Here is a 27447-nt window from a genome sequence, read left to right on the forward strand (position 1 = left end):
CGTGGTTGTGACACGGTTAAGAAATACACCATTAGTATAGGGCATTTCCAAAAGTTTTATTCAACTATGTAGCACCAGCATTTCACATTATTCAGCAACAACCTTGCGAAGCTGTTATACACTAGGGATAAGTCAAATGAAGTAGCACAGTTTTAAATAGTCTGACCTTTTATTTGGAAAGGCGGAGGTTCTAATCCTCGTCCAGCCATCCTGGTTTAGATTTCCGGGATTTCCCTAAATTACTTCGGGCAAATGCCAGGACGGTTCCTACTTTCAGACCATTGTCGACTATCTGACCGCTCCCTGTCAAACTAGACATGTAAGTATGTCAATCACTGTGTATATGAATTATGTTAGTCCTGTTGTTATTAAACTGTAATATCACTACCTGTCGAATTTCCTCGTAAGAATGATTTACGGATGAATAAACTGCTACTACAATGAAGAGCAAAAGAAACTGGTACACCTGCCTAATATCATGTATGGGCCCCGCGAACACGCAGAAGTGCCGCAACACGACGTGGCATGGACTCGACTAATGTCTGAAGTAGTGCTGTAGGTAATCGACGCCGTGAATCCTGCAGGGCTGTCCCTAAATCAATAAGAGTACGAGGGGATGGAGATCTCTTCTAAACAGCACGTTCCAAGGAATCCCAGATATGCTTAATAATGTCCATGTCTGCAGAGTTTGAAGCCAGCGGAAGTGTTTAAACTCAGAAGAGCTTTCCTGGAGACACTCTGTAGCAATTCTGGATGCGTGGGGTGTCGCATTGTCCTGCTGGAATTGCCCAAGTCCGTCGGAACGCACAATGGACACGAATGGATGCAGGTGATCAGACAGGATACTTACGTACGTGTCACCTTTAAGAGTCGTATCTAGACGTATCAGGGGTCCCATGTCACACCAACTGCACACGCCCCATACCATTACAGAGCCTCCATCAGCTTGAAAAGTCCCCTGCTGACATGCAGGGTCCATGAATTCATGAGGTCGTCACCATACCTGTACACGTCGACCCGCCCGATACAATTCGAAACGAGACAATGTCGGTGTTGACGGGCCCAGGCGAGGCGCAAAACTTTGTGCGTGCAGTCATCAAGGGTACACGAGTGGGCCTTCGGCTCCGAAAGCCCATATCGATGGTGTTTCGTTGAATGATACGCACGCTGGAACTTGTTGATGGTCCAGTACTGAAAGCGGCTGTAATCTGCAGAAGGGTTGCACTTCTGCCACGTTGAACGATTCTCTTCAGCCGTCGTTGATCCCGTTCTTGTAGGATCTTTTTTACGGCGGCAGCGACATCGAAGATTTGATGTTTTACCGGATTCCTGATATTCACGGTACTTTCGTGAAATGGTCGTACGGGAAAATTCCCATTTCATCGCTACCTCGGAGATGCTGTGTCCCATCGTTTGTGCGCCGGCTGTAATACCACGTCCAAACTCACTTAAATATTGATAACCTCCCATTGTCCACCCCCGGTAGCTGAGTGGTCATTGCGACAGAATGTCAATCCTAAGGGCCCGGGTTCGATTTCTGGCTGGGTAGGAGATTTTCTCCGCTCAGAGACTGGGTGTTGTGTTGTCCTAATCATCATCGTTTCATCCCCATCGACGCGCAAGTCACCGAAGTGGTGTAAAATCGAAAGACTTGTACCCGGCGAACGGTCTATCCGACGGGAGGGCCTAGACACGCGACATTTACATTTACCTGCCATTTCAGCAACATCAACCGACCGCAGCGCCGTATTCTGCCTGTTTACATATGTCTGTATTTGAACACGCATGGCTATACCAGTGTCTTTGGTGCTTCAGTGTACTATTACTATGACTAGACTATATTTTCTACATGACTGAAGATAGAACTTGAGGTAAACTGTAACTTACACGCAGTATGCCTCATTTATTTTCAAAAGTGCCTTCCGGATTTGCAGACATGTACATACAACAGCGGAGAGCAAAAACTGTGGGCGTACTACACTCTAAAGTGGTGCGATCACATTTAGTGGGGTTGCAGGTCCACAGTGCTTTAGAGAAAGGTTGAACCATCAGGGGAGTATCAGCAGTGTCAAAGGTTGTCAAGAACGTCACGTTTTCGACTGCGAAGCGTGTGGGAATCGATGCCCCAAGGGAAGGAGTGGTTTCATTCACGCCCTTTATGTGGCCTTTTCGTGTCGATTTTGGGCGACGGTGTGTCTGCAATGTTTTCCTCGGCCACCCATACCAAAACCACGTGATTTCATCACTGGACATCACGGTTCAGACCTCCATCGCAGAGGCGTCGAAGGAAGGGGTGAAATGTGGGTAAGAGGGGGTGTGCTGATCTTCCCATCGTATGACACGTCCACGGTGGCGTTGGACAGAATTGTGGTGAAATTTAGACGCAATTACGGAGCAAGGTTTAGGGCAACATTGAGCAAAACTTCAAACTTTGGTGTCGCAATGGTAAACAGTTAGTGGTTTCGAAAATGTGATCCTTTAATTATGGTGCCCATTGGATATCAGGGTGTCCCAGAAATGTTGCAACAAACTTTGAGGAATTGTAGAAGGTGTCTTGAGGAACAAATCAAGGGTAGAAACCCGTGTCCACAAACGCCATCCGGCGCCACTACAGAGCATCGAAGTTATAGGAGCCAGTGCCTGCCACTAGGTGGTTCCTTTCAAAGGGCACGGCCGACTTCCTCCCCGTCCTTTCCTAATCCGATGAGACCGATGACCTCGCTGTCTGGTCTCCTTCCCCGAAACAACCAACCAACCTGCCACTAGGTCACCCCTATGGCAGCAAATGTGACTTTGTGCTCTGATGGACCGAAGGCGGGAACGTCTCGTAGTGTTGTTTGTTACTCGGTGATTGCCACTGACTGCCACGATCGCTAGTGGAGAAGATGTAGCAAGCTGCTGCGTAGACGGACCTTGTGTCCTACGAATATTGCTTTGGTGGATGATGGCCTTGGATACAGATTTCCACCTGCAGCTCATTTTTCTTCGTATACGGAAAAACAATGGAAATTTTATATGCTTCCAGGAGAAAAATAATCTGCAGAGGGAAACCCGTGTCCAAAACCGTCGTCCACCGAGACAATAGAGCATCACATTCTACGGAGACAAGATCTTTCTACGCAGCAGCTAGCCCCATCTTCTACAGTGGCTACTGTGGCAATCTGTCGCGATCAGAGAACGAGAAACAATATTGCGAGAAGTTCTTCCTACGAAAACTTCACTATACAAGTTACATTTGCTGCCGAAGGGGTGGGCTAGTAGCAAGCACCGGTGCCTCTAAATTCGACTCTCTGTAGCGTCGTTGGATGACATTCCCAGACACGGTTTTCTAGCCTCGATTTCTTCCTCAAGACATCCTCTACAACCCCTAGTAGTTTGTGCAACATCTATGGGACACTCTGTATTGAATATGTTGTCTTGTGAGGAACGTTTTTGAAACTCTCTGTATTTCAAACTACTCTGCTGACGGCAGGCAAGATTAGATGAACTTGTAACGTCCGAATGGGACGGAGCAGTGTAGAAGGCACTGCATTCGAATTCTAGAGGTGCAAGTTTCGGATTCCTGTCTGCCCATACTGATTAATTTTTCTATGATTTCCTCAAACGCTTCGGGCTAATATTGAGATATTTCACTCAACAAAATGACACTAATGACCTAAATGTCAACTGGACATTAATCACAAGACTTTCTTCATTTTCTGTCTGTGATGTCAGGTGCCACTGAGAATACCGAACTGGAGTAAACGTTTATAGCGATGAGGAACTTCAAGTATTGTCTGCAGTCCGAGGAAACCATGCCAAAGAACATCACATGTTCATGTAGAAGCTTAGAAACGTATCTTCAACCAGACTGCCACCTATTCCTAGTGATATCTAGCGAGAGCAGCTGATAGGGCCATCGCCTTGGTTAGGCTCTAGGCTTGTAAAGGTAAAACTTTATTTCGTCTTACGCTGTCTTCTTATGCCACAGATCTAATGATGGGGTAACCCGAAACGCGTCACAAAAAGTTAAAAATAAATAAAAATCTATGGCGTCCAAGAGAAGTGTATAATCACTTGTGAAGCTGCTCATTACCACTTTAACTCGGTTCATTGAGTCTCTGCTTGGCTACATCGAGCCGATAATAGGAACTGGTAAAGTGCAGGTTATCTGTGATCAGTTATCGTTATCTTAGACACAAACAAGGCTCTGAAGGCATTGTACCGGCTCGTGTCTTTGACGAACGGTATTTTGTTGCATCAGCAACTGATTACTGCCATCACACTCAACAGAATAGTTGTCAGATGAAGCTATTGAAATGAAATGTCGTGTGGCTAGGGCCTCTCGTCGGGTAGACCGTTCGCCTGGTGCAGGTCTTTTGAGTTGACGCCACTTCGGCGACCTGCGCGTCGATGGGGATGAAATGATGATGGTTAGGACAACACAACACCCAGTCCCTGAGCGGAGAAAATCTCCGACCCAGCCGGGAATCGAACCCAGGCCCTGAGGATTGACAGTCTGTCACGCTGACCACTCAGCTACCGGGGCGGACAGATGAAGCTATTAAAAGCTGCTTTGGGGACCTTAATAGAATCTGCGAGCTGTGAAAATGACTTTAATTCTGTCCGGTAATCGACCTGTGTGAGATGGAAGGATTTCCAAACTGGTTTGGTTACAGTTCCACATAATTAAAAATTCCCGGCTACGACGTATGTCAGATGAAACGGGTCTGTTGTGTCCCACATACACTAATCACAGATCGTAAGGGGCTGTTGTAACGCCATCGTTGAATAACATGGCAAACACTGGTAATCTTCGTTCATTATGCGATTGATAAACACAATCTAATGACTCTTCCGTTGCGTTTTCACTATTGATTCTTATTTATTTAACCAAAGAAATGTTGTCTTTTTCGCCTATTCAGGCGCTCTGCTTTTAACGTACACATGACCGGTACTGTTTCAAGTCTATATGACCACACTCAATTCATTTGCAAAGGGCGAGGAAACAGTAGTGCTCCATTGCTGCACAGAGATCATCAACATAAAGTATTTGTCTTGTTAAGACATATCCGTCTTCAAGGGTCTCATAACTATTATTTCCACCCTTTTTCTGGTCTTCCTTTACTGCAACCCCTATGGACTTGTAATTATACATTAGTTTTGGCTTCCTATTAATGGATATTCTTTCAACAGTATTTAGCAAATTTATTTGAAGTGCTTCATTTTCTTGCAGTATATCTTTATTTTGGATGTAATCGTCTATTGTGTATCCAAAAATCGAGCGCAGAAACTCCATTCCGCTGCCTGGAATCTTCGTTATAGTTTTTTATGTTAGTGTCCAACACACCGCGCTATAAAGCATTGCAAGCACTGCTATGGTGTAAGTAGGCTGTTTATGTTTTCTTATAGGCAACGTTACGTAGCGCTCTGTAGGAAAATCACTGGCTGTGCTGTGTGCAGTCTGTGGCTAGTTTGCATTGTTGTCTGCCGTTGTAGTGTTGGGCAGCGGCAGCTGGATGTGAACAGCGCGTAGCGTTGCGCAGTTGGAGTTGAGCCGCCAGCAGTGGTGGATTTGGGGAGAGAGATGGCGGAGTTTTGAAATTTGTAAGACTGGATGTCATGAACTGCTATGTATATTATGAGTTTTCAACACTATTAAGGTAAATACATTGTTTGTTCTCTATTAAAATCTTTCATTTGCTAACTATGCCTATCAGTAGTTAGTGCCTTCCGTAGTTTGAATCTTTTATTTAGCTGGCAATAGTGGCGCTCGCTGTATTGCAGTAGTTCGAGTAACGAAGATTTTTGTGAGGTAAGTGATTTGTGAAAGGTATAGGTTAATGTTAGTCAGGGCCATTCTTTTGTAGGGATTATTGAGAGTCAGATTGCGTTGCGCTAAAAATATTGGCTGGTTCAAATGGCTCTGAGCACTATGGGACTTAACATCTGTGGTCATCAGTCCCCTAGAACTTAGAACTACTTAAACCTAACTAACCTAAGGACATCACACACATCCATGCCCGAGGCAGGATTCGAACCTGCGACCTTAGCGGTAACGCGGTTCCAGACTGAAGCGCCTAGAACCGCACGGCCACACCGGCCGGCCTAAAAATATTGTGTGTCAGTTTAAGCACAGCCACGTATATAATTTTTCAAAAGGGGTCGTTTCATATGTCGACCCTTAGCCGAGAATACCTCACTGGAATCTTCTGATTTTTTCTTGTAGTTTGTGTAATTAGTGTAGCTTTTGTTTATTGCTAGCGCGTAATTATAGAGAGAATTTCCTTTGTAGTTGTAGTTTTTCATTGTTGTACAGTAAAACAGTTGTGGCATGCATGTAGATTTGCAGCAAGTATTTCGCAGTGCGCTTGCAATTAACTAGATATTATTTTCATTGCTATGTTAATGTGTGCTCTTATTTTTGTTCTTCAAATTGTGTTTTTCTGTGTTGTCGTGTGAAATATTGTGACAATAATGGCGTGTGAAAAACGTAATACTAGGCTCCAAAGTAAACAGAGAAATGACAGTGAAGACGAAAGCAGTTTGTTAGCGCCGCCGAGTAATGAATTAACTAATGTTCAAAGTAGTAATTTGGTAATTGTGCATAGGGAAATGGAGCGGGCTGCAAATAATGGTGTAGGCAGTGAAACAATTAGTGAACAGGGAAGCATTATCGATCGATCGGTCGGCAATAGCTCGCCTCAGGAATCCGAAATGACAGGACACAATTTTGCAAATACTGCAGATTCAGGTTTTGCGTCCTCACCATTTTCTCAAATAAGTCAAGACACATTTTCTGCTTGTCAAAATGTGAATGTTGCCGGTGCAAATGCACTGCCGAAAAGCGTAGAGGAACAGATTCCAGACACTAATGCATTGTTACTACAGCTAATGCAACAAATGGAACAAAATCAGAGACAAACACAGCAAAAGCTTCAAAAGTTAGACACAATGGAACAACACGAGAGACAAACACAGCAACAGTTAGACGCAATGGAACAAAATCTTCACACCACGCTTGAACAAACACGTGAAGATTTAACTACTGAGTTACATAAAATCGAATCGAAATGTCAAAAAGTCTGTAACGACGTAAAAACACAAATTTGTGAGCATTTTCAACCTATTTTTTCGCGGCATGAAAATGCATTACAGAATCACGAAGCAGCCATAAAAGAACTGCAAATTATTGTTCATGAAAATCATGAGACCTTGCAAGCTAAAATTGACTCAGTTGCATCTACCGATTCGGTTACACAACTTGCAAAAACTCAGGAAAGCTTAAAGGACACAGTAGAAAGACACATGCAGGAAATTAGTTCATTATCAGGGAAAGTAGTTGAACTTTCGGATCAGCTAAATAATTTATCTACGAAGGTAGATGATAATCTGAATGACACAAAACCGGTAGTCTTTAATGACACAGAAGAGTGCGAACAAATTAGGAAATTCAAACAAAATCAGAATCAAATTAATACGCAACACCAAAGAGAAATCCGGGAAGTACAAGATCAGCTGACACAAGTAATACAAAAATTACATATTTCAGAGGACACTCGCGCTCCAACACGGGAAGAGGGACTTAGAAATACGGAACAACCACAAAATAATAACACAGGCCACTTCGGAAATTATGAAAGAAATTGGCAAGGCACACCGAATTTTGAGATGGAACCGCCGAAACGACGTAACAATGACTGACATGTGACACGCCGGCATGATGATTTTGACTATAAGCTGTTCATTACTACACGTAAATTCAAAACATTTAAGAATTCTGGCAACAACATTCATCCACAAGCATGGCTCCATCAATTCTCTCATTGTTTTTTTCCCAACTGGTCATTAGAGCACAGATTAGAATTTATGTGTGGCTACTTAGAGAATGAACCAGCTGTAAGAATGCAATCGGTCATTCACGATTGTCACAGTGAAGGAGAATTTTACCATGCCTTCCTCTCAGCATATTGGTCTCAAGCTACACAAGACCGAGTAAAACATTACATCACAATGATGAAACATTTCGAACAATCTGAATTTTCCAGTCTTGTGAAATATTTTGAAGACATGTTGCACAAGAATCAGTACCTGTCAAACCCATACAGCCCCTTAGAACTCATCCGCATTTGCTTAATCAAATTACCTGAACATTTACGACATATTATTTTGGCAGGACGTTGCAAAGACGACATTGAAGCTTTTCAGGGACTCTTACAAGAATTAGAAATTGACACTGATAATCGCGGAACGTGAAAACAGGAACACAACAATTACAGGTCACATCCGTCGCAATTCCGTGATGAAAGAAATAATAACTGGACACGACAAGGCTATTCTCACAACACAAATCGTGACCAAAACAGACACCACCTGTATGACAACCGTTGGCAGAGTAGTAATAACTACAGGGAAAGATCACCTCTCCGCGGTAATGACTATCACAGAGACAATCAGAGAAACAGACAATATGGGATCCAAAATAAATATTATCAAGGGAAACAGAATAACTTTAGATGCAACGGACCAGCGCGCACTTACGATTCAGGGAGAAGTTCTCCACCACGTGACCGACAAGAAAGAAACTATGGAATCTACCGACATGACGACAGACGATATGATTGTAACGACAGACCTGAATTGCATCAGAACTGGCGGGATTCAAACAGAGCAGGGCCCTCTCGACAAGGTGAATTTGTAGAAATTAGGTCTCCAAATCCCAATAACGACGCGCGCCAACAAAGAGACAATAGGCAATGACTCATACCGCTGGCAGCCACGAAACGTACTTCTGAAACTGACGACGCAGCTGCTGTAGCTAGTAATTACGTAAAAATGGAAGACATTAGGGACATCTTACTCCAGGAACACGACGTAAAACATAACAACATTGCATATCCTGTGATTCACATTATAGTAAATGACGTAAAATTTACGGCAGTACTTGACTCTGGCAGTCCCATTTCAGTAATTAGTGAAACAGCCTTTAGCAAATGTAACAAATCGAACGATTGCCCCACACTTCTGTTATGTAAGATTAAATTACAAGGTGCAATCTTTGGAAAAAGTGTAGATGTACGCCAACAAACCAACTTAGAATTCTTTTGTCAAAGCCACAGCTTCTCTATGAACTTTCTCATTGTTCCATTATTGTCGTCGGAAATTATATTGGGAGTAGACTTTTTGAATGAATACAAAGCAATCTTAAGCTTTCACGATGCTGAAATAAGTTTAGAAAAAGAAGGTAAGTCAGTAGCTTTGAAATTTGAAGACTGGCTCTCAAACCATGACGAAGAAATTAATCGGCTTTACCTCCTGTTAGACAACAGTTCGGAATTTTCGACGGAACTTGACACTAACAATCACTCTGCAAGTACTGACAGGGATGATATCGACGGCGCATTTGATACTAATGAGTTAATTCAGAATAAAATTCAAACAATTGAGAATTGTAATGGCACTGATAGGGAGGACCTTTTTGAGATTTTACTAGCACATTCCACAGTTTTTATTCACAAAACAAGAACAATCAAGGGATTTCAATACCAATATCGTGTTCGTGAGCATACTAAATTTTGTGTTAGACCATACGTAATTCCGGCGCATTATAGGGACCGTGTTAGAACAGAAGTACAATCTATGCTTGACGAGGGCATTATTGAGCCTGCAGTAAGCTCATACAACAATCCATTACATGTTGCTGAGAAGAAAAATGGATCGATCAGGCTTGTCTTAGATTCGAGACAAATCAATACTACCATCATTCCTGAAACAGACAGACCGCAAACGTTGGAAGAACTTCTTCAAAATTTTAATGGTGTAAAAGTGTTGTCTTCCATTGATCTCAGATACAGCTTTTATCAGATCGAACTTCATCCAGAATGTAGAATATACACAGCTTTCCTTTGTTTCGGCGTTTGTTATCAGTTTCGGAAACTTCCTTTTGGTTTGAACATTTCTTCGGCAGCATTCATTCGCGGGCTACATTCCATATTACCTGAGTTCTTAAAACGTCACATCACTTTATATGTGGACGATATTCTAATAGCAGAAGCTTCATAGGAACAACATAATCGCATCCTCAACAGCGTGTTACTTATTTTTGCAGAATCTGGAATTACAGTTAACTTGGAAAAGTCTGAATTCGGTAGGTCAAAGGTGAGGTTTTTGGCACATATTATTTCTTTTGAAGGCATTCAGCCGGATCCTGAAAAGTTAGAAGCAATCAGAGCCATTCCAGTTCCATCCACAAAAAGACAAGTCCGCAGTTTTCTAGGTCTCGTAAATTTTTACCGTCGTTTTCTGAATATGCAAATTCTAGCAACACCAAAACTTTGTTCTCTCACTGGAAAAAATACTATTTGGAACTTGGACGAACAAGCACAGTTGGAATTCAATTCTTTGAAAGAATCGCTACTTAACGCGCCAATACTAGCTCATCCAGATCTGTCACAAGATTTCTGCCTTAGCACGGATTCTTCTAAAGTCGGTCTTGGTGCCCATTTATTTCAAGAAGCCATAGAAAATGACACTACTGTTCAGAAAACCATTGCTTTTGCTAGCCGAGTGCTAACAAAATCTGAAAAAAATTATTCCGTTACTGAATTAGAAGCTTTAGCTATCGTTTGGGCATTTAACAAATTCCGTTTCTTTCTTTCTGGTAAGCACGTAAAAGTATACAGTGATCATCGTGCATTACAATTTCTTATGTCTTCAAAATTAAATCATGACAGGTTAAAACGTTGGGCATTGTTTCTGCAAGAATTCCGCTTCACAATAGTCTACATTCCCGCCAAGGAGAACATTGTTGCGTACGCACTGTCACGCGCACCGGCTGGGCTTGAGAAAAGTAACACAGAAGGCAACCTCGAGAAAAATTTCAGTATTCTTTACATTCAGAAAGTCGCCTTTGAAAACTTCATCACAACATCTTTAAAGGACATTGTTCATGAGCAAGATAAAGATCCGATTTGGAAAGACATCAAGAGCAAATGGCATGAAAAGACACACACACAGATTCGGCATTATTACCTGGTTAGAAACAACATAGTCTTCAAACGCTGCACTGTTGATGACAAGCTATGGGTACTTTGCATTCCAGACGATTTTGTTAATAAGCTCATTTGGTACATTCATTTCAGCTACGCACATTTTGGTCCACGAAAATGTTATCATATTCTTCGAACGACTTGTTATTATAACAATATGGAAAAGAGAATTCGAAGAGTCTTGTGTATTTGTAAACTTTGTCAAAAGGCGAAACCATCTACTGTCTCACATCATGCTCCGTTGTTTCCTATTATTCCTTCTAAATTAAAACGACTTGCTGCTGTTGATCTCTTGGGACCACTTGTCAGAACATCTAATGGATTTTCGTACGTTCTAGTCGCTGTTGAACTTACTTCAAAATTTGTTTCTTTCACTCCGTTACGTAAAGCCACTGGACGGTCTGTATCCAATGCCTTTGTTAAAAATTTCTTACTTGAAGTTGGCCACGTTGCTAAAGTCATTTCAGATAACGGACCACAATTCAGATCTGCTGTTTGGTCACGCGTGCTTCGGAATCATAAAATCAAACCTGTTTTTATTTCATTGTACTCACCACATTGTAACCCGTCTGAACGGATTATGAAAGAAATCAATAAGCTTTGCAGACTTTATTGTCACAGTACGCATCAGCATTGGGACAGATATTTACACTTGTTTCAAAACGTGCTGAATGAAATGCCACACGACTCCACTGCTTTACCACTTACTCTTGTACTAAAGAATGAAGAACCACCGAACAAAATCAGAGAGCTTGTACCTTTCTCGAATACATGTAAACTTCGACACAAAGACATAATTGATTTGGCTATTATAAATATAAAATCTGCAGCAGACAAAAGGAGAAAACTACACGGTAAAGCAAATGCAAAGAAATTATATATTGGTCAGAAAGTTCTCATTAAAGCTCATTCATTGTCACATAAGAAGAAACACTTGAGTCACAAATTCTTTCTAGTTTACAATGGACCTTACAGAATCCGACGTATAACACATGATAATTGCATTGAAGTTGAAACTCTGCATACTAGGAAGAGTAAAGGTTTACACCACATTTCACATGTAAAACCGCTTATTGAAAGATAATCTGCTTTTTAACTTAGTCTTTGCCATAAAACTTTTCACTTCACATTTCTAGTATGCTTTGTCAGACTTAAGAAGCTGTTAACATGCAACAATGTTTGAAGTTAAATATCCAGTCTAGAACCTAGGGAACATTTTTAAACAGAAATTACGAATGCATTGTGATGGTGAACAGACGACACAGTGTTATTGTGTGTGTACATTCTTGCTTGTTAGTTGCACGATTACGTAACGACTATAAGACTTACATACTTAGAACATATACTGGTACTGCTAATGAGATTTTAATGCAACATTTTGGTTTACTTGAAAATACATTCTGGATTTAAAGTACTTTCTGTGAGATACCAGATGACACAGTGGTTAGTTTATGTGACAGCTACACGATTTTATCACGATGCTACTAATGAGTGACAATTTACAATGTTGTTTTTGCGGTGTATCTGTTTTATATCTGCACGGGTTTTCTGAATTCTTCTGGAAAGTAAAACATGTTTTAGTAGTAACTTTTGTGGTACAGCTACAATGAGACAGCCTATTTCGTAGCACAACAATACATTACATTATAGTACTTTCTTCATCACGGCAATAAGCATAATAACTATGATATCTATACGCAAAGCATCTCACTTTTGTTTATGATGAGGTGAGTACATTGACTTCAGCAGAACTTTGCTTACAGAGGACGATAACTACGATTTTTCAACAGAATTATCTTACAGCAAGACGCACATTTAGCGCTACAGGACATGCATTTCAGTGATTAATTTTGTACTTAAAACATTTATTTTTAAAGATTTTTGAATTACAAAGAAAGTTTTCCGTGATACATTTCATTCCATTGCTGTAATCTGTAACACCTGAGGGTATAATTACATTAATCCTCAGGGGGGTACACGCTTACTTCGTGTACCATGTATTTGGCAAGCACAAGGAACCCTAGCTAATATGTTATTTGCTTATACAACTTTACACATCGGTACCATATTTCTCTAACACACAAATTACACAGCTATCTGATCATTTAACCGAGAGATAAACATTTTTTTTACTACATCAGTGACACATGTTTACGCAATTACACAGTTGGGTAACTTCACACTTACGAAATTGTATTTTGTCTGTACTTTGTGAACTGTTCATATTTTTTTGGAACCATTGTGATACTATGAGAGCTTTGAATTATGTATTTGGTAAGGGAGCATTATTTTAAAGTATGTTTGAGGTAGATGACACTATTGAAACGAGCAGAGAATTTTTTTAGGTTTTGACATTATTGCAGAAAGCTATGACGTTTTTAGATTTGACTGAGGTGTTATGATGTTATTTTTACGATGAAGATGTGTATTATGATTTTGAGGTATGTTTATGATCAATAAGATGATGCTACCATATATGAGGAATTTGATTATGCTATGTATTTATTATGATGAAATATTGAAGAAGTGTCGACGAATAATGAGTAGTGGTTAGGGACTTGTGTAAAAGGATGTTGGAAACAAAGAATCGTACTTTAAGAGTTATGAAATGTGTGTAAATGCGCAAATGTATCACAATGCCGGCGAATATTTTTTGGACACTGTTATATTTATAGGATTTTGTTTCTACAGATTTGCAACGCAAATTCTCGAACTGTGAAATTTTTATATGAGACTATCACAGTAGTGCAAACTGGTGTCGTAAATATTTCGGTAAGAAAGCCAAGTGACCTTGACGTCATGCGTCTTGAGCGGCCAGCTGTGTCAGACGCCTGGAGAAAAAGCCATTAGTGTGGGACTTTTCAGAGGCACAGGTGAAAAAAAAAGGGAGGCCATTATCGTCGCTGTTGACATTCCTTTGTAGAAAGCATCGCAAATACGACACGCTCAAACTTGAAAACATATGATTATATGGTGGAGCTCTTAATTTATGATATTTACTAAAATGCCTAATGAAACGATGAGAAACATTTCACGGCTATTGTCTTGCTAGTTGAGAGAAATGCCATATGGCTTGCTTTATGTATTTATTTACTCATTTTGTTTAATATCTAGTTTCCAGCTGCACTGCAGCATTGGTTAAAATAGAATTTTATAGATGTACTAATATCACTATTTTCTGTCTACAGACCCAAGAAAGAATACATTTATGATGTACTTTCTTAGAAAAGAGAGCACAAATAGACATTTCCCTTCACAGGAACTGCATAAATAATTTTTTAAACGATTTGGTAACTTGTCTGCTACAGTAACTTATCGTGATGCATCACTCTAGTATTAAGATGTGACATAGGTATTAGACATGGCCATCTTTAGTGTAATATTTTTTCTGACTGAGCTTTGTCATGTTTAGATATAAGTTATTGCATTTGCTGCTGCTGTTTACCAGGCATAATGTTACTGAATTTGACTTTGTATTACGCTGTTAAGCCAGTTTTACTATGGATTTATTTTTCTTGTTTGCTGCTTAGTGCCTTATATTAGTCATAATATTGCAATTGATTTGCCAATGTGCATTTTTTTGTCATTGCTGTTTGTGTTAATTGTTTCGTGCTGCTGCATTGCCTCGTCCCATAGTTTAGCATCTGAGCTCAGTAGATTTAAGTTAGCTTAAGATGGGGTGGGCCATATAAGAGAACAAGTTGTGATGAATTGGAAGAAATGCATTCAGAAGCTATAAGAAAATGGTTTGGCCAAAACAATATTTTGAAAGAGGATATGAACCAAAAATGTAGGGTTTAGGGACAACAGGTTTAGGTACGATTTTCTTGGAAATAAATGATGAGGTAAGACAATGGAAAATAAATAATGAGGTAAGGAATGTGTAAACATATAAATACAGAAAGCATGCTTGGATCGAATTTTTTTGGTGGAAACAAATGTTGAAATAAGAGGAAAGATATATGGAATGAAGTTTTGGGGTGGACTGCAGTACCAAATGTCACACTGAAAACAAACCCTGTCCTGTATTTTTGTGTTATTACACTATGTGAATTTGTGTTTTTCCTGTCTTAATGTGTTTAGCTAATAAGAGTTATGTTGTAGAATTTTTCTGATAATATGTTATTTTCTTTGTAAAGATGTTTAGACATTGTTTATTCTGTTCTGTTTTGATGCTCATGTGTGAAGTTGATGTTTCAAAAGTTATTCTGATCTTTTATGTATTTACTTATGTCATAATTCCTGTAACACTGATGTATATGTCTATTTCTATTCTTTTGTAAATCCTGTATTACTACAAATGTTATCTGTATTATTATGTTTTTAATGATGTATTTTGTACCTTTGTTATTGTATTCTTATGTTATAAAATTGTAATTGACACCAGTTCACCAAATTAAGTAACTTGTGAATTACATTTCACTGCACACGTTTCTGTTGGTCATAGTATATATGTGAGAAGTAGGGACTGTTAGTGTTTGCACGTGCGTTAATAATTCAGCAAGGGACTGGAAACAGCATTGCTGGTTCTAAGGACAATTTCAAAAACTTTGTGAGTGCACAAGTGGTGGTTTATGGACTTGCTATATTGTCCGCAAGACTCTTCGATGGTGATTGTGCACCTGCACAGTTGCAACACATCGCTGCTGGCCGTCTCTACAAGGACTACAGTGGGTCTGCATCTTTGTTGGCCCACCATTACCATTATTTCTACCAGGACTGCAGTGGGTCTGCACCTCTGGTGGCCCACCAATACCGTAATCTCTACCAGGACTACAGTGGGTCTACTCTGTGATGACCTATGTACCAATATTCTTCAAAACTTCGACTGACTCTGCGGTGGGTTTGCTCTGTTGTGGCCCATTACCTGTCTGCATGTCAAGAGTCAGCACCGTCTTTTCGTTGGAAGGACAACACTACTTCTTCAAGTCTGCATGGAAATCCACTACTTCCGTGTGCATTTTCTTCTACTGCTCAGACTTTGAGAAAAACACTGCTATTTTACTATGATGAACGATCAGGACTGTCTTTATGGACTGTGAGAAAATTTTAGCTTTTGACCAACATTGTATCAATAAGTGTGTGCATTTGATATCTTTGTTATTGTAATTGTGAAAAATTTTATCAAATAATTATTGGCCACTGCCCAAAACAATTTGTAAAATTTTTTGTGGGGAGCATGGGGGCTATGTAAGTAGACTGTTTATGTTTCCTTATTGGCAACATTATGTAGCGCTCTGTAGGAAAATCACTGGCTGTGCTGTGTGATGTCTGTGGCTAGTTTGCATTGTTGTCTGCCATTGTAGTGTTGGGCAGTGGCAGCTGGATGTGAACAGCGCGTAGCGTTGCGCAGTTGGAGGTGAGCCGCCAGCAGTGGTGGATTTGGGGAGAGAGATGGCGGAGTTTTGAAATTTGTAAGACTGGATGTCATGAACTGCTATATATATATTATGAGTTTTCAACACTATTAAGGTAAATACATTGTTTGTTCTCTATGTGAACAGCGCGTAGCGTTGCGCAGTTGGAGGTGAGCCGCCAGCAGTGGTGGATTTGGGGAGAGAGATGGCGGAGTTTTGAAATTTGTAAGACTGGATGTCATGAACTGCTATATATATATTATGAGTTTTCAACACTATTAAGGTAAATACATTGTTTGTTCTCTATTAAAATCTTTCATTTGCTAACTATGCCTATCAGTAGTTAGTGCCTTCCGTAGTTTGAATGTTTTACTTAGCTGGCAGTAGTGGCGCTCGCTGTATTGCAGTAGTTTGCGTAACGAAGATTTTTGTGAGGTAAGTGATTTGTGAAAGGTATAGGTTAATGTTAGTCAGGGCCATTCTTTTGTAGGGATTATTGAAAGTCATATTGCGTTGCGCTAAAAATATTGTGTGTCAGTTTAAGCACAGTCACGTATATAATTTTTCAAAAGGGGACGTTTCAATGGTTCTGGAAAATTTTTTAAATAGCTCTGGCTTCTCCATCTAAGATTGTTTTAATTCTCCCGCATAAACTGGAGAATCATTTAATTTTGAAGCCAATGTCACTGGTTTTGTATAAAGAAAGCATATCTAAGGTATTTGAAAACATTGGCCAGTTCCACAGGTTTGTGTCTTATTATGAGCCAAGTGTTTAACCGTACATGCTAGTATCTTAGTTTTACATACATATTTTTTTTAAGATATCTTATTTTACTATAACTTTTGCACTTAAAGAGAGACACATATAATACCTGCAGTTTGGACCTGATTTAAATTTGATGCTGATGCATAGTGACACAGACACAGTACAACATGCACGGTTGTAAACTGGAGATCGACAGTAGAGAGCATCTTGTTATACTACGAGGAGCATTTAATAAGTACTGCAACACATTTTATACAGGATTGCAATGCACCATGTTATTCCTTACCCATTTGGCTACTAAGGCCAGTTTTTTCAACATAATCTCCGTTGAATACGAGGGCCTTACGCCACCTTACTGGGAAGACCTGTATGCTCGCATGGTACCACTCTACTGGCCGACGTCGGAGTCAACGTCTTGTTGCATCCATAACTTCCACATCATCCACGTACTATTTCCCGTGGAATGCATCCTTCATTGAGCCAAACAGATGGAAGTCGGAAGCTGCGACATCCGAGCTGTAGGGTGGATGAGGGACAAAGCTCAATGAAGTTTTGTGAGAAGCCCTCGGGTGTGTAGACTTGTGTGAGGCCTTCCGTTGTCATGGAGAAGGAGAAGTTCGTTTGTATTTTTGTGATGATGAACACGCTGAAGCTGTCTCTTCAATTTCGTGAGGGTGTGTGCTGCCGACGGCACACGGGAGACAGCATGAGTTTGGGCGACCTTGTTGCGAGGATGACAGGCGCCACGCCTCGCTCAACGACTCACCGTGCTTTTGTTTACTGCCAGGTCTCCTTAGACATTCTGCAAGCGGCTATGAATATCTGCGATGCTCTGCTTTTTCACCAAATGAAGCTCAATGACTACTCTCTGTTTGGAACTCACCTCCGTTACGGACGCTGTTTTCCAGGCTATATAGAGCGCCGCCACTTATCGGAACTTCGTGAAACTACAGGGACTGAAGTGGAATAATCCACAACGTCCCACAGAAAATTCTGCATTTTTTCAACCGATATTTACCGGGACAAAAAAAAAATGTTCTGCATTACCTATTGAACGACCCTCGTATATTTCCTGGAAGTATATCGATACGAGTAGGATGTTTCCTCACCTTCCACACTGCCCCCGAGCACGACGATATGCTTGAGATTGTACAAGAAGTCTGGGTCCTCCTGCACGGCCAGAGCTATGTTAGTCAGCGGGCCCAGGCACAGCAGCGACAGCTTCCCTGCAAACAAAATTAACTTAAAAATACGGCGCTCATGTGATCACGTCTTACGCATAAAAATGAGGGAGGATATTTAAAGAGACACACATGAACGCTGATCAAAATCTTTGGCAAAAATTTTTGGGTCTAAAATGCAAATATCTGCGGAAATTGTGACAACGTCTCAAAGTTAGTTCTCACACATTCTGAAACGGCATAGAGCGATAACAGAGTTGTTACTCGGAGTATATAACACATTTTATAAAGGCAGTGCAGTAAAACACTCATTTATGTACCTGTACGGCACCTTGAGCTAGGAGTGGCATTCGTGTTTCCAGTATTTCTTTATTTAATGATTGTTCATATTCCCCCTGCTTGAAGCGGGCTGGCAGCGACAGAGTTGCCGCTCTGCAGCAGTTACAGTATACAGGGCGGTCAGACGCAGTGTGAAAAGCTTGTAAGGGTGATGCAGGATAATTTGCGCTAAGAAACAATTGTTAAGGGAAAAAAATCGTTACGCTTCGCCGTTTCCGAGTTATCAGCGTTGAAATTAGCCAACCAGGCCATTGCGCGCGCAAATTCAAGCGTCCCCCCAGAGACAGTGTCGCCAAACGTGTTCTTCGAGGACAGCAGAGTCCTCTACCAGCCCAGGAAACTAGTAGAAGTATACGCACTCAGCGTCATGGAAAACTGCGAGTCGACAGAGTATTTATTTGTGCAAAATGAAACAGCTGGTTGATAAGAAAGGACAGCCGCCATTGTAATTGTGTAGTCTGCGAGGCGAAGAGACGTTTCATTGCATCTTTCAATGTATTTTCCTTCTGTTGGCATTTTGTGAGGTGGACGTACTATGACGAAGGTACTGCGATCGCCGAGACGTGCTGTACAAACTCAACAAGTCCTGTCTGTCATTTCGCGAATTTTTAGGAAATGGCAGAAAAAGGAGCAGTCAGAAATGCAGGGAAAAATATTTCTTTTTGTGAATGTAAAATGATGATACCAAGTATGCTTTATTTTTATGATATTCTTTTATTGACGGATGACTATTATGAGGGCATAGGCCATATAATGGAACAGAAAATTACCGATTCCTTCAAAATGCAACTCTCCAACATATGAAGTTTTACGAAAAATAAATAGCACTTCATTGGCGGAATTGAAAACAAACTTGTATGTCCCTTGATAGAACTTGGTTTACCTAATAGCCTCCCTAAATATTTTTCCAGAAGGTACTGATTCCGTTCTGTAGGAAAATAAATTGATATAAAGGCAAATAAAAATTAAAATCTATTGTGATAGACGTAATTTACAGGAAAGAACTTAAGAAAGTGTTGAATTTGTGCTGGATATCGTTCCATACATTCTGTAGTTTTTGGTTTATTCGAAAATTCCTACCAGAATATGAGAGCGGCAAGAGTAAGGTCTATCTTGCTAAAGAAGCACATGTATTATTCACAGTGTAAGATGTCGTGGTCTCCTGACCTTCATTGCTTACATATTCCGCCCTCACAATCATATTCCGCACATCAAGACGCTTCATTCGAACCCAAACTCGATAAGATAAAGTCAATGTTGTATGAATTCATGTAAACGATATGCAAGTAACAAGCAAGCGCACCGTGGTTGAAATTCTCGAGTCTGGTGTACACACATACATTCCAGACATGACGGTCACAAAAGCTTTTAGTTCGGGAGAGAAACTGCACAACGGGACGCCGGTCCCTTCAGAGGACGACCCAACCTATGTCGGCCAGTGACTGCCTGTGTAGCTGACAGCGTGGGCCCGAGTGAAAGGGGGGAACAACCCCATATTCAGCTTAAAAGCAAATTCCGCTACATTATGTGGGAGCGGCCAGCCTACACATTCTTTACACATAGCACGCAGTTTCAGAGATTTTCACAGGGAGACAGCAAACGCCAAACGCCAATGCTACAGGTTTCCGGATTGGTCGCCTTAAACGAAACGTCATTCTCCCGTTTTAGAAGAGCAATGCTGATTGGCAGACAATATTTCTGACGCCTTGAGGAAGGAATAATGGAAGAGGCTGAAAGATATACCCCTTCACGTCTGGCGTGGAGAGGCGCCATTCCGTTGTCACTCTTGGAGCGAGGAACAAGTCTCTCCTCAGTACTTCACTGGGAGAGCACCTCTGTCGAGAGCGAATCGAAGTGCTACTCTGTATTGAGTCCCTGCAATTAAGCGTTGTTCACTGTGTTGGCCGACACACTTATTGTGCGGTGTGAATGGACAGAGTTATAGTTAAACGCCTGCAAGCGAATTTTTGAGCGGCATCGCGGTGGACTGGTTATCTGCTGGTGTACCACGCCAATAGTTAGACTGGGGGCGAATAGGAATCCCTGACTTCATTAAGGCATAGGGAGAGTTCGATTGGCGAAGGTCAATCCAGGTAGAACGAGAGTTATCTTATTTGTCAGCAGCAAGCGGCGCAGACAGCAGTCATTGCAGCTTACAGTATTGTGCACTACAGCTATTGCGAGCCCCATATTTCCTCCACTACAGTACACTTCACTGCATTTCACACTTGACAGCCTCGACCGTACCTAGCAACATTCTAAAGGATAATCATTCAAGTTGAGTAGGCGCACCTCTCAGCCATTCTGCCAAGTCAACAACCACCTTAAACTTCGTATAGAAATTTTATTAGCGAATCCTATCCTTGAGAGGTAACTTCACATTCCGAAAAGAACCAGGATATAACTTGTTCAATTCATAACTAAAAGTGCCATTGTGATTTTTCAGAATTTTTGCAAATAAGTAATAACTTTCGTTAGTTTCATGTATTTCTTACACTAACTAGCACTACTCCAGTACCCAAGTATCCCCCTAGTTACGTAAGAAATTTTGTGAATTTTTATGTCATTTCCTTACAGCAGACGACTCCAGAAGATATTTGTTGCTGAAAGTTTTTCATGCGTTTCTCTTTAGAGCGTTAGGAGCGTCTGTCTGACTTCTGTAGTAGTGTGGGGGTGGAAATTGCATCTTGCAGGAGCCACAGGGTAAAGGGTACATCTCAGATTAATCCGTTGCGCAAAATAACAGATCAACCCCACACCTCAGAACAGTTCATTGAACGTTTTAAACAGTGTATTTCGCAGCCATATAAAATAGATGTTCAAGGAAAAAATTGATGCGATGTAATGTAACAGGGTAACGAACTTTCGCCGCAGTCACTGCTTACCGAATATGCGTAATTCGGTAACCGAAACCAGAATGAAATTGTCAATCCCTACGTGGCCATTCATTTAAAAAAGTTAGAAAAGTTGTTTTCGTTCTGTTTACAGCACTTTGCACTTCATGTCTCTAACGGAATGACCATAACTCAAATGCAAAAGCAAAAGAGGAGACAACATTAACTGCAACTAAAGTTATCGCTAACAAATTACGCCGCGCCCACCGTATTAGAATAAAAATATATGCAATTTTCTGCTCCCTTTTTTTACCATGGTTGTTGGTGTATAGAGACGATCCCAACAAGCGCTAGAAGTGCACATTTCGCCAACATGGAGCACATTATAGACGCAGTTTAACATGGCTGAACAGGGAAAGCTGTTGATTCTTTGATGAAACAACCAGCTCGAAATTTATCTCAGAAGATTTGTTGAAAACACCGGGAACCTATATCGAAATTGTCCGACTACAGTTTGGGACCGGCTCCTGTGGACTCCACTGCAGTTGTTACAAATGTCCAAGTTGGAAAAAAACTGGTTAGTAATTTCGTAGAGAACACATTTAAAAAATATGCTGCCTTTCGCCTGCAGTAACACTGTCCAATAGCTCTAAACCAAGATAGTAGCATACAGCATCATCGCGGTTAGTTCCCCGAATTGCAGTAATCTTCCTGCAGACTTCAGTACGTTGTATCCATCCTCCGGCTGTTCTATGTTTTTAATGCGAGTCTCAGAACAATGGTCTTGTTATGTCAGCAGTGTGGCCGTTGTGACTTAAGCTTCAGTGTCGCTCACGGCAGTTCGGTGTACTGGCCATATGCTTTAGAAGAAGAGGCTGTCAGTAAAGCCATCAAGCGAGCTAATGAGTTCTTCACCAGTGACGGCTTAGTATAGCGCCATTAATAGGCGCAAAGATATTTCCGGGAAGCATCAGTACATATCCCGGCAGCAGTTAGTACTTGTGAGTGTATCTATGAATGATACAGCTGCTATACAACGTCGTGGTATGACTGTGGACGGAATGACAAACACAGTGGACGGCCACACACCTAAGTGCCGCTCATTAGGACCTGTTTAGCATCCTGCAACTGACTATTGCAAAACTGCTGTGCATTAAAAAAATTATAGGTGGCGACAATAGCTGCTACTGAATTTCGCATAGCAAATAGCCAACCTCCATCAGCAGCAGCAGCCGGAGAGGAGGGTATAATCTTGCCTCCTTTAGGATTACAACCCGATGTAACAACAGTGTGCGAGAGCCAAACCTTCCCAAACCACACAGACTTATTAAAAAATTCTCGAGAAAATCGATTTCGAAGTTCCCCGAGGGACTTGAATTCACAGTTTCCGGAGCTGTGTGGCTCTTTTGGTAGCGCTCGAGACTGGTAACCGCTGGTTCGAGTAACGCAGACAACAAGTGGAGTTAACATTGTCTGTAGAGACGCGCTCTGTCGTACCGCATTTCTGGTCAACACACATGCTATTTTCATAAAAACTTATGATTAGATACGTGTTAATTACCACAGATTAGATGACGTAGGTATCCGAAATGAACGAAAATCTAACGATTACCAGATTCGAGGGCTACCGGCGGAGCCTTGCCACAGTGGTAACACTGGTTCTCGTCATATTACTAAAGTTAATCACTCTCGGGATTGGCTAGCACTTACATGGGTCACCCTCCAGGTCTGCCGAGCGCTGCTGGAAAGCGGGTTGTACCCAGCACTAGTGAGGCCAATCGAGGAGCTACCTGATTGAGAAATAGCAGAGAAGGTCACGAAAGCTGACAACGGCCGGCAGAGCGGCGTGCTGACCACATGTCCCTCCATATCAGCTTCCAGTGACGCCTATCGGCTGTGGATGACACGGGGAGCGGTGGTGAGCCAGACTCAGTGAGCAGAGATTACCCTATGGGGTTTTATTGTTCAGATTTGCAGGATTTGTTTGGACCTTTCGAAGCCTATTCGGGTGGAGTATTGAGAGTTAGTGAATTAAAGTCGCTCGAGGAACTTCTCAGTCGATTTTCTACAGAACTTTTGAAAATTGCATGGAACGGCTTTCTATCACTGATATTTGAGTCCCGAACTTCAAGTATCATAAATATGAAAAATTACAAAAATCCGATTGCCCTGTTGTCCCCCTGTAAATCTTTGGATTCGCATTACGAAAGGTCGGCGTTCAAATCAATGTCGAGCCATCCGGATTTAGGTTTTCCGGAGTTTCCCTAAACTGCTTAGGGCAAATGCTGGGATGGTTCCTTTGAGAACGATATACCGCTTTCCTTCACTATTCTTCCTCAATCCGGGGAAGTATTCCGCCTATAATGACCTAGTCGTCAACGGGGCGTTAAGCCCTAATCTTCGAAATCAATATCAAAAATTACAAGAATCCGATTGCGTATGGTTCCCTTGCTAAACACTGTGCCACCTCGCTCTGAAAAGCTATCGGAAGCTTGATTTGGGTCTTGAGTTGTTAAGGAACTGTCCTCTAGCTATTACTGAGTTTGACTTTAAGAAATCGGAGGTGCGGTTGTGACCAACGGAGCCGTGATTGTGGATGGGATAGGGAAGAAAAGTACTGTAGCTGCTGCTAGGAAGGACAGATTACCGCACAGGTCTCTGTCTCAGAAGCACGAGTTGAGTAAGTCACCCTGGGACATGATACGTAGTGTATGGACATGAAGATACGGTGCTGTACATTCCTCGGGGAGCGGTGGTGAGCCAGACTCAGTGAGCAGAGATTACCCTATGGGGTTTTATTGTTCAGATTTGCAGGATTTGTTTGGTTTCAGTACGTCTTTTAGGAATCTGAGGAGGGTTTAGTATTCAAGTATATGGTAAAAGAGGCGAGAAAGAGAGCATCGTCTGGTTCGAATGGCTCTGAGCACTATGAGAGTTAACAACTCAGGTCATCAGTCCCCTAGAACTTAGAACTACTTAAACCTAACTAACCTAAGGGCATCACACACATCCATGCCCAAGGCAGGATTCGAACCTGCGACCTTAGCAGTCGCGCGGTTCCGGACTGAAGCGCCTAGAATCGCTCGGCCACCGAGGCCGGCAGCATCGTCTGACTGAGAACATGAGGTGGTGAGACTAATTCCCCATAACGTGTAGGTGGTGACAGAATTTAGCAGGAGCAGAAATCCAAAAATCGTTGCTAAAGGTAACGAGAGGCTAGAAGGGCTTTTGTGGATGTACACTGATCAGCCAAAACATTGTGACCACTGTCCACCACGACACTGGATGCTGCCTGGTGGTGTTGCGGGCACGTGAGGCGGTAACAAAAGTATGTATGCGGAGCAGACAGGGACGGGGGATCCCCCTAGCGAAGATATGGGCTGCAAATGTGGAAATCCACTTTGGCAAAAGGCAGATTATTATTACGCAGAGTCTGTGAACGAGTATCTCGAAAACGGCGAAGCTGGTCGAATGTTCACGTGCTACTGTCGTGAGCATCTACTGAAAGAGGTAGAAGGACAGTGAAACTACCACTAGGCACTAAATAGAAGTCCACGACCCTTCAAACAACGTGGGGTTAGGAGGCTTGTCTGCTCTGTAAAGCAGGATAGATGCTGATCTGTGATAGCTCTGCCGAAAGAGCACAACCTGGTGCACGCACAAGTGTTTCGGAGCAGACCATTCATCGTACATTGTTGAACATGGAGCTCCGCGGCAGACCACTCCCACGTGTTCACATGTTAAGCCAACGACATCATCAATGACGATTGCAGTGGGCACAAGACCACTGGGAGTGAACCGTCGATCGATGGAAACGTGTCGGCTCTTCGGGTGAATCACATTTTTGTTACACTAGGTCCATGTCCGTCTCCATAAATGTCGTTATCGAGATGAACGGCGGCTCGAAACGTGCAGCGCGCCACGGACGCAGGCTGGGGGGAGCTGTATTATGCTGTGGGAAACATTGTCCTGCGCTTTCATGGAACCACCTGCATCCCTTCATGCTTGATGTCTTCCCCGATGGCGATGTCATCTTTCAGCAGTATGGTTGTCCATGTCTCGGAGCCAGAACCGTACTACAGTGGTTTGAGAAGCATTATTGTGAACTCACGTTAATGTCTCGGCGACAAAATTCGCCTAATGTAAATCCTATGGAACCCATCTCATTATCGGGCGCCATCACCGCGTACGCAAATCAGCGGCCCGTTATTTAAGCGATTTACGAGGCGTATTCGGGAAGTAAGGTCCAATTAGGCGCGAAATGGAAACCACTGTGAAAATCCGATGTGTAGGGCAGTGTCTGTAATGTGCCTGTCGACCGCTTCACGTCGCTCTTTTTAGTTCAGAGCGCAAAGTAATCACATAGAAATACCGAAAAGAACAGTGTTCCAGCCAAGTATGTTGGTGTCGTAAGCGATTTCGCCTGAAGCTATGCAGCTCACATAACATAAATGTCATGTTTTTCTGTCTTCAGTGAAGACGCTTCTGCAGCGTTTTCGGTGGGAAATGCTTGATCAATCACAACACAGTCCTTAATTGGCTCCCTCCGTTTTTCATCTCTGCTCACATGAACCGCCGGCTAGAAAGACAACATTGTGACACAAACAACGAAAGCAGACCAGGGTAGAGAATTGGCGGAAAACACAGGCGGCTGCTTTCTGTGACGAGGGTACTGGAAAGTTTGTACAACGCCACGACAAACGTCTAAGTCGGAGCGGCGACTGTTTAGAGAGGTTGATGGGAGGCGTTGCTAAGTGTTGCGAACAAAAAATATTGGATTTTCACTGCGGTTTTCATTTCGCGACCGATCAGACCATACTTTCCGAACAGCTCTCGTACATGACCTGTGCGTAGACCTCTAATTCTACATACCTCCACAAACATATCAGCAAACTGGTGGATCCTTGATACGCAGAATCAGTTATGTATTTCGTTTCAAATATTTCAAACAAGATATTAAATAGATGGCTATAATGTTTTGGCTCATCAGTGTAGGTGGCAGTGGAAGATCCTAACTCCCATTTTCTGTCTGTTAATAGTTTTAATCCGTTGTGGATTTCGTGCTGGACAGTCAGTAAACGGAACTTCACGTTATTTTGCAGTCGACCCATATTTTTGCATGGAATAGTCGCGTATGGTAATGTGAAGTCGGGGTGATTGAATTCACCCTATGATAAATAACACGGTTTACGGGACAAGAGTTGACTGTTAAGTGCAGGAGATGCTAGCAGGACATGCAGTTACCACAATGGATCTTTGAAAATGCCGAAGGGTTGTGTGGAGGTCAAGCAAACTGGTGTCGTTAGCATAATGGAGCCAGTGGACGGCAGGGGGGAAGAGCGGCTGTGTTTGGAAAGTGTTACAGGAGGTATTGCTACTGGTGTGTGTGTGTGTGTGTGTGTGTGTGTGTGTGTGTGTGTAGGTGCTGAGCATGATATGGAGAGTGCAATACCAGGCTCCTTGGCAGCCATCTGGACGAGCGCGTCGGAAGCGTTGAGGCCGCGCACGTAGCGGTCGGGGTCCGGCGAGGCATCTTCGTCTAGCTGCAGGTCGCCGAAGCCGTCCGCGCCGAAGTAGGGGGCGGTAGGCGGCGGCGGCAATCCCAGGGGTCGCTCCGCCCCCGCGTAAACAGCCACCTGCAGCAACGACAGCTCCTCTCACGTAAACCGCTGGTGGAAGAACACTGCTGACCATTAAAATTGCAACACCATGAAGGTGGTATGCAACAACCGTCAAATAAGCATGATCTGTCCTACATGCTCGGATATACAATCGATAGTACGAGGATCATCCAGAAAGTAATGCACCGCTTTCTTTTTCTTAGCCGAAAACAATGCTACGAATGCGAAACGTTACGTACGTATTATTTAAAGCCTCCTGGGTGAGTGCGCCAAGTTTCCGTCTCTTCCGACAGCTAGCGGAACTACATGACAGTTTCAAAAT

The 27447-nt window shown here is 42.2% G+C and overlaps 1 protein-coding gene across 1 annotated transcript in view; it reads right to left on the reverse strand.

Annotated features, from left to right (window-relative positions):
* Positions 1-27447, reverse strand: part of LOC124775766 (uncharacterized protein C1683.06c-like) — a 227114-nt gene that overhangs the window by 13495 nt on the left and 186172 nt on the right. Inside the window, exons 5-6 of the mRNA XM_047250598.1 lie at positions 26957-27140; positions 18260-18376 (exon numbers count right to left, since the gene is read on the reverse strand). Coding sequence (XP_047106554.1) covers positions 18260-18376; positions 26957-27140 — 301 coding nt within the window. The remainder of the gene's footprint in view (positions 1-18259; positions 18377-26956; positions 27141-27447) is intronic.

The sequence above is a fragment of the Schistocerca piceifrons genome, chromosome 2 (assembly GCF_021461385.2).
Source record: "Schistocerca piceifrons isolate TAMUIC-IGC-003096 chromosome 2, iqSchPice1.1, whole genome shotgun sequence".
Classification (NCBI taxonomy): domain Eukaryota; kingdom Metazoa; phylum Arthropoda; class Insecta; order Orthoptera; family Acrididae; genus Schistocerca; species Schistocerca piceifrons.